Source organism: Populus nigra, chromosome 18 (genome assembly GCF_951802175.1).
Source record: "Populus nigra chromosome 18, ddPopNigr1.1, whole genome shotgun sequence".
Taxonomy (NCBI): Eukaryota; Viridiplantae; Streptophyta; class Magnoliopsida; order Malpighiales; family Salicaceae; genus Populus; species Populus nigra.
Window position 1 is genome coordinate 7,172,244 of NC_084869.1, and position 8,422 is coordinate 7,180,665.

At 36.4% G+C, this 8,422-nt stretch overlaps 1 protein-coding gene across 4 annotated transcripts; it reads left to right on the forward strand.

Annotated features, from left to right (window-relative positions):
- Positions 1-210: 210 nt before the first annotated feature.
- LOC133678542 (transcription factor BIM1-like) lies at positions 211-7,096 on the forward strand. Of its 4 annotated transcripts, none has more exons than XM_062100886.1 (12): positions 211-498; positions 655-953; positions 1,065-1,145; positions 2,268-2,645; positions 3,840-3,939; positions 4,031-4,164; positions 4,335-4,443; positions 4,853-4,922; positions 5,003-5,098; positions 5,216-5,667; positions 6,511-6,640; positions 6,727-7,096. In XM_062100886.1, exons 2-12 carry the CDS (start codon positions 917-919, stop codon positions 6,844-6,846), a joined length of 1,707 nt encoding a protein of 568 aa, XP_061956870.1. In that variant the 5' UTR covers positions 211-498; positions 655-916; the 3' UTR covers positions 6,847-7,096. The 4 variants fall into 4 exon arrangements, with proteins under 4 accessions (XP_061956870.1, XP_061956871.1, XP_061956869.1 ...); XM_062100887.1 differs by having other exon boundaries at positions 801-953; XM_062100885.1 differs by lacking the exon at positions 211-498 and having other exon boundaries at positions 505-953.
- The last annotated feature ends 1,326 nt before the right edge of the window (positions 7,097-8,422 follow it).

The following is an 8,422-nucleotide window of genomic DNA, read 5'->3' on the forward strand; positions in this document are numbered from 1 at the left end:
AATGCCAAATGCCAAGTAAATGATTGAGTTGCGTGAACTCAGTTTTGAGAATAAAAAATAAAATACTCCGTGACTAACAAAACGGAAACGTTATCCGTGACCCTTAACACCGTCAGGCCCGCCGCAACAACGTTAAGAAAACGCCGTTTATAAAATAACGGAAATACAATGAAGCATGCTAGTGAATAAGCTGTATAAAAGAAAGATCCCGAAGCAAGGAAACAGCAGGAGAGAGATAGAGAGAGAGAGTTTCTCCGACCTGTAGTCCTTTCTTTGGCTGCACTGTTCTTTTTGAAAGCAAGAAAGAGAAAAAATTGTAGGAAGAAAAGGAAAGAGAAACCCAATTCTTTCTTTTTTTCGAAATTCAAAGGAGATTCTTTGTGCATTTTAGTTCTCGTTGAAGCTTTGATTTAGATCATTTCTGGTATAGAATTTCGTGTTCGAATTCTTGTTCTTGAAGCAGAAACTGGAAGAAAATTCACGCAATTCAGATCAAAGGTACTAAAACTCTTAGCTTTAATTATGAAATCTTAAACTTTTGACTAGTTTTTGACTTCAATTATGGATAATCTTAAATTCAAAAGTTTTATAGACGTAGAATTCTGATTTACACGAATCCCCCCCCCCCTTTTATTAACCGTAATTCTATTGCAGAGACATCTGTGATTTGGTGTTGTGGTTGGTGGCCAAAGTTAGTTCGTTCGTTCGTTCGTTCATTCATAATTTAATTTCCGTTTTTTCTTCGAAAAGATTTAAATACTCAATTTTGTTGATAAAAGTGAATGCGCCTCCGATCTCAGGCGGCGGCGCCATATCTTTTAAGAAAGTTTAAATTCCTAGCCTTCAAGACGGATCTGATAACAAGCGATTTAGAACGTATAAATATTTATTGAATTACAAGATATCTCCGCTTTGGATGGAGCTTCCTCAGCAACGTCCTTTCGGAACCGAAGGTATTTTAATCACTCGTACATACTATTTTTTTTCTTTTTTAAAATTATCTTAGCCTATGAAATGATTAAAAGAAATCGCAGTGTGTTATTAACTGTGATTATGAAGCACAGGAAGCAAACCAACACACGACCTTCTTTCACTGTACAGCCATTCTTCAACTGCCCAACAAGATCCAAGACCACCTTCTCAAGGTACTATCAATTTTCATTTTTAGATCCCTTAGAGATTGTTTTTAGTTTCTCAAAATGAAGGAAAAGAGTCCATCAAAGACTTTTGTCGTCGATTGGTGAGGATTTGAGGATGCACGTGACACCCAACTGAATGATGGGATCTGGGCCGGGAAAGTAGAGTGGGGCAGGGTAAATAGGCTTTGCTAAATCCGAAAAGGAAAGAGTTAGAAGTTAGCAATTAGCACCATCAGATTGGGCATAGGCGTGCCGTATGGTGTTTTTTTTTTTTTTTTTAATGGGACCCACTTCTTAGGAGTTAGACATGATGTGACAGGTCACATGACTCACATCCACCCCTCTCTTGTGCAGGTGTCATGGTATTATTTTAGTAGAGTAACCTATTATTTCACAAATCGCAATCACAGACCATTTTACTGTAGAGGGAGAAGCAGTCCGTTGTTTTCCTGTAAACAGTTTAAATAATTAATTAATTAATTAATTAGCTAATGAGAAGTAACTCTTGCGTACTTTATTAAAATTCCTCATCACATGGTCCGTAATTTAATCTGCACAAATGACCACAACGGTGTGGTAATTAATTAATGTGTACTTGTCAAAAATAGTTTCTAATAAATGAAATATTAGGTGTTGGGTCGGAGGACGGAAGTGTTCGAGAATTACAGAATCTCTTAATTAATTTTCATATTGACGTGTTTAACATACTATAAGCTTGCTGATTGTTAATGGGAAGTTTTGACTTTTCTAGTTTTTCCTGAACGAGTAGGTCAATCTTTGTATGCAATCTTCTTCAAGGCTCTGTTAATTAACTCTGTCATAGTTTTGTACAGAATTCCACAAGTTATGCTCTTGTTTCCCTCCTGATCGAAAAAGATGGCACCATGCTTCTGGATCTGTAGTTTGACAAAAAAAATAAAATAAAATTGATTTGAATTATTTCGAGTTCAGATTATTAGCCTGTTTTGTTGGCCATTTGCTGAGTTGCTAAATTATTTATTTATCATCGATCATTCCACTTGACAAAACTAACTCGGTAGTAAATTTCAGAGTATTACAGACTTGTTGGAATTCTAGTAGGATCGATTACATCTGAACAGGATCTTCCCTTTTTCCATGCTTAAACAGGTGGCTACCTCAAAACACATGATTTTCTTCAACCACTAGAACGAGGAGGCAAAACCACTGCCAAAGAAATAAACAACGTTGAGGTTTTGGCGGTTGAAAAACCACCGCCTCCGGCACCACCACCTTCGGTTGAGCACATCCTCCCTGGAGGAATTGGGACGTACAGTATCAGCCAAATTTCTTATTTCAACGAAAGAGTTCCAAAGCCAGAGAACACAATATTTTCAGTAGCTCAAGATAGCAGTACCGATAAAAATGATGACAACTCAAATTGCAGTTCTTACTCAGGAAGTGGATTCACACTTTGGGAAGAATCCGCGTTGAAAAAGGGAAAGACAGGGAAGGAGAATCTGGGAGAAAGATCCAATATTATAAGAGGTACTTAATAATTATTTGTACGAGTGTGTTCTGTTTGTTTCCTTGCCATTGTTGTGCTTTGCATGTGCATGTCCATCCCGTTCTAGCAACATACAGCCAAGGAATATGACGTTAAAAATATCGATAAAGTTTTAATGGCCTCATTTTTATTGTAACACAAGAGAAGCACAAATTAGTGAAATAGACTACATGATAATATAGGTATGACGAGCACTGGCTACCCTGGTATTCATTAGATATCGAGGGTTGGGATTTTCTTTCAGTAAAAGAATTATTTCAAATTCGTTTGGTAGCGTGAAAATTTATGCCGATCTCGAGTCTAATTTTTTTTTAAAAAAAAATGGAAAAGCGTTTTTAGTTGCTTTCTTCGTGTATATATTAGTTGTTTGACCAAAAGGTTTTTTTTTTTTTTTAACCACCACAACACGACGACGTAACCTCTAATCCTCACCCACTGACCTTTAGGCTCCAATTGTTTGGTTGTTTTTAGGCTGATTGAAGAGAGGAAAAACAAATTGTATTTACTATGATAAAAACATATTAGATTAGGCATAGGGTTCGAGTTAGTCCCGGGCATCTCGTACTGATGTTATTACCACAGGATCAGTTTCAGTGAGCCAATGCAAAGACCCGGTCCAACGAGCGAAATCAGCCCAAGATTGTCTCATTTGATGGCTTTCTCTCTGGAATGGTACGCCGGGGCCGAAACTAGGCAACCCATAAGGTTATTGCTTAAAAGAAGCGGATTTGAAAAATAAAAACCAATGTGTAGATTTCAATATGACGAGGGCGATTTAGAGAAGACTTTTAATACCAAACAATGATAGCATTGCATGGCGAATGGGTCCAAGTCTTCATAATATTTTAACTGAGAAATCGAGGAGGTAGACCACGGCATGATAAGTTATCTGATCTTTAATTTCATAATTAAATAGCAATATTGCATTTTTTTTTATTTTACAATAGATTTACATAACTATTTTTGCTATAATTGTTTTTTTAGCAATAACAGAATAAATTAATCAAAAATGAAAATCACAGGGCTAGAGCTCTGGGCCGAACCTTTAATATGCTTTCAGTCCACTCGTCATCGCTAAAAAGTAAAAACAAATTTACCCATTGACAAGTATTGTTTCAAATGATGTTACGTACAATTTATCAATGATGATTGGAAGTATGTTTGGCACGTAACAGAAGCGGCATTCAAGACGGGTCAGTGGACGACTTCAGAGAGGCCGTCACAATCTTCATCGATCGACCATCGCACTAGTTTCAACTCTCTTTCGTCCTCACAGTCCGTCTCCTCCTCCTAATTTTTCATGTTTTTTTTATTTCCCCCTTTCTAAATCTAATGAAGGGATTTTGTTTTGTTGGTATTTTAACAGGCCAGCAGGCAGGAGTAGTACCCAGAGCTTCATAGAAATGATAAAGTCAGCCAAAGGCTGTGCTTTGGATGATGACGTTGACGATGAAGAAGAGTTCCTTCTTAAGAAAGAAACCCCTTCTCCTATCCGCAAAGGTATATCTATTGTTTATATAAACAAGTGAACGTACAACAGTTATGTTGCATCCACAAACTTAAAAATTCTGTTATTTGAAAACAAAAATTGTTTTAGTTTGTTGCTGTGGCCATTGGAGTTGTATGTTTATGGAATTAATGACATTTTTTCTTTGTGGTAAAATTTATAGGGGAATTGAGGGTGAAGGTGGACGGAAAGAGCAATGACCAAAAACCTGACACGCCTCGGTCAAAGCATTCTGCAACTGAGCAACGTAGGAGGAGCAAGATAAATGACAGGCATGTGTTAATTGACTTATTTGTAAAACCCTAGGATCTTTTATTCTAATCAGCTACACAACGTTGTTGACTTGTTAGAAGCGAAGTTTCGGTAAATTTAAGAACGTTAATTTGGCAAAGCAACACAACTCCACACAATCTGTTCCTTTTTTTTGGACTGTTTTTATCATGAAACCCACCCGATGGATGTAAACTAGAAAAAGGCCCATTATAAAGCTAATTAGTTCATCTTTTTGTGTTGAAGCAAACATAATAAAGTACTTGTTTCTCCTGGGAGAAGAAATGGTTTGCTTGGGTTGTGTTTGGCTTCATGTCCCCTTTCTGGATTGCGGGATTCCTAATTTAATTGATAATTACGACTGCCTTTGTCAACATTATGCTGCACTAAAATTTGGAAATTATCATGCAGATTTCAGATGCTGAGAGAACTCATTCCTCGTGGTGATCAAAAGAAAGATAAAGCATCTTTTCTCTTAGAGGTACATACTTTTCTTATAAAATTATATTTCTTTTCTTCAATAAATGGTGTAAATGATGGAGTCTGTGAATCTTTTTACAGGTCATTGAATACATTCAGTTTCTACAGGAGAAGGTACAGAAATATGAAGGATCATACCAAGGATGGAACCACGAAACAGCAAAACTGGTGCCATGGGTAAATTTTACATTACCTTCATCTATATTTTCTAATGTTTTGTGGCCATTATGATTTTTTGAGAGCGATGCTCGTTATTATTGCAATCTAACAGTTGATCCTCATTCGTTAAGACAGGAAAATAATAGCAGGCCTGTGGAAAGTTCTGTTGATCAGTCTCGAGGCTTGAATAGTGGTGCTGGTCCTGCATTATTATTTGCTGCAAAGTTAGATGAGAGAAACATAACCGTTTCTCCTTCCATTAATCCTGGAGGAGTACGGAATCCAGTCGAAGCTGACATGACCTCCGCTAACGCAATGGATCGCCATCCTGGTTTTACAAATAAATCAATACCATTTCCTATCTCGCTGCAGCCGAACTTCAATCCTGGCAGGACTGCAGGCACAGCAGCTCAGTTTCCACCTCGACTGGCATCTGATGCGGAGAACATGGCAAGCCAAACTCAACCTCAATCATGCCATGCCAGGTCATGGAGCACTGACGAGGCTGTTGCTAGTGATAAGGTGAAAGAAAAGGATCTGACTGTAGAAGGTGGTACAATCAGCATCTCTAATGCGTACTCTCAAGGGTGAGTTTGCATATTGCAATTTATAGTTTCAAACTCATTTGTCATGCTCATATTCTTACACGTTTATTCTCTCTTGGCTCGTGGTACTGTCTGAATACCCTGATGATAGGTCAAAATATTTCAAGGAGATGATAACACGTGCAATACTAAATAACTTAAATGGTGATCTGTAAAGTGCCGCTTTCTTTTAGCACGCTCCTTGCCTACTTCACTCTAGGGATATAAATTACCTGCCTCTGTAGCCTTATACTGTACCTGCTTATTCATGTTATACATAGCTTGCTTGCTTCTGGTAGATTTTTTTAGCAGTCTTGAAATCCGTGCAAGGGCAGAAATTATACATGAACTTTCACTTTGACATCTATGTCCCAGCTGCATTGCTCTTGTAAGATGGTCAGGGGACATCCTCTTCTGACTTAGATAAGGCTCGTCGCACAATTAGATTGCTAAATATTAGAAGCATATAATGAAGGCTACTTCTAACAATAATACATGAATCGGGTCTTGTTTCTAGGATAAGCTGAACTATTTATTGTTTCTTTTCAATTCATTCAAACTCCTCTTTCTTTTTTTTGCAAATAATTTCTTTAGATTCTTTCTAGTGCCAGAGATAACATTTTTTTGCGGCATTAGTACCACCCCAATACTCATCATATGGATGGATAACTTTGTATACTAGGTAAATTTTCAAAAAAAAATAAAATAAAAGAAAAGAAATGAAGATGTAGTCTAGCACTTTTTTGTCGCTCACTGAAGACGTATTATGGGAAGTAGCCTTCTGTGTAGCCCTTTGAGTATTGGTTGATATGAGTCAATAACATAACTTGTATTGGAATTAAATAGGTTGGTAAATACTTTGACGCAAGCCTTACAGAGTTCAGGAGTAGATTTGTCTCGGGCCAGCATCTCAGTGCAGATAGAGCTCGGGAAGACAGGAAATAGTAGACAAACTGCGTCAACATCCATTACAAAGGTTTATTGGCATTTTACTTTGGAGTAATTTCAACTATCGTTTCCATCAAATTACTCCTAACCTTTGTATTTTCCACTTTAACGTAGGATAATAACGTTCTCCCTAGCAATAAAGGCAGAACACGTTCAAGAGTTTCAAGTGGTGAAGAATCTGGTCAAGCACCAAAGAAGCTCAAGACAAGCAAAGCTAGCGCAAGAGTTGCATAATTTTGTTCCTTTGTACTTGATTTTTTTTCATTGTTTTGTTATCCTGTCCTGTCGTGGGGGATAATTCATATCTTCTCCTGGTTTACGAGTTCTAATTAGTTGAGCCAGAAATGATTGTACATGTAGTTGCTTTTAATTTGTTGGAATGCACAGATATCCTAGCACACAAATATGTAGCTTTTCCCTTTTGTGCATTACTATATCCGTAGAGGCTTCCATTCTAATGTTGAGAAGCGGGCTTTTCATCCAAGTTTTTCTACTTGTGAATTTTCTAAATAACTGTCAATAGTCTGTGATCACTGGCTATTGATGAGTTGCACATGTGGCGTTGTATTCCTAGGAAGGAGAAGAGAGGTGCTTGGTTGTAAAAATGGTCTGAAGGTGATGTACATAAGCATGTCCAAGTATTGTGTATCTTTTGCCAAATCTCCCTAACTTCAAATCGATTGAACATGTTTTGCCAGTGAAGTTTCGCGTAAAAAAAAGGTTTTGTTGAAGGTTGGTGTATAAATTCGAAGCTCAATGTGAATGACATCGGTATGGAGAACCCAATCATATTGATGATAGGGATGATAATGGAGCCATTATAAAATAAATAGAAGTTGAAGGTTCCGTGTTGGGAACGGTATGTTTTCTTAGCTGATGGGTTTTTAATCATTTTTCAAACACCTTGAAACTTTCTGTCAAGAGTACTAATATTATTAAGACCTTTGCTTGTACTTGGTATAAAATTTCCAAAACATTCTTGTTGTTACTGTTTTATGCATTTTTTTTAACCATGAAATATGCATTTTCTTGTTTAACTTGACATCTTTATTGGACATTAGCTATAGATGATTCAATATTCTTTACAAGGATAATTGTATCTTGATTCATGTTTAGCCACATGATTGATTTTTGTATTGTTTCTTTTTACTAAAAAATAAAAATAAGATAAAAAAAAACTCTAATAAAGTTATGGCCATAATATGGTATTAATTTAGGATGAGTACTTCATATTTGTATTCTCTAGATAACTCGTTGTATTATCTACATTTGTTTAATTAGCCTCTAACACTCTAAAATTGTATTTATTAGCATGCCCTATATTTTCATTATCCAACTATTAAAGGTGATATGGTTTATGTTCAATCTTGTGTGATTGAGATTGGTTGTTGATACAGCTTAGTATATGGTTCAGCCTTGGATTTTTCATAGTAAGCATTCAGTTGTGTGATTGAGATTGGTTGTTGATACAGCTTAGTATATGGTTCAGCCTTGGATTTTTCATGATAGGTTTTTACTTAGGGATGTGTTTGGTCATTTTAGCTTTTTATGGATGATGGGTTCGACCCAATTCTTTTTGTGAATATTTTAGCCAAATTAGGACAGGCTATGCATAAGATATTTTTGGATAGCAAAGAAAGTTTATTTGAAGTGTATTTTGGGTTAGATTTGGTCTCTATCAATTAATATGGGTTTGGGTCATATAGGGTTCAAAGTTGACTTGGGTTAATTAAGATGTTGAAATCATATCAGATTTTTTTGGAGTTGATTTCCTAATTCTACAATGACTTAAATCATCAAAATATTCTCC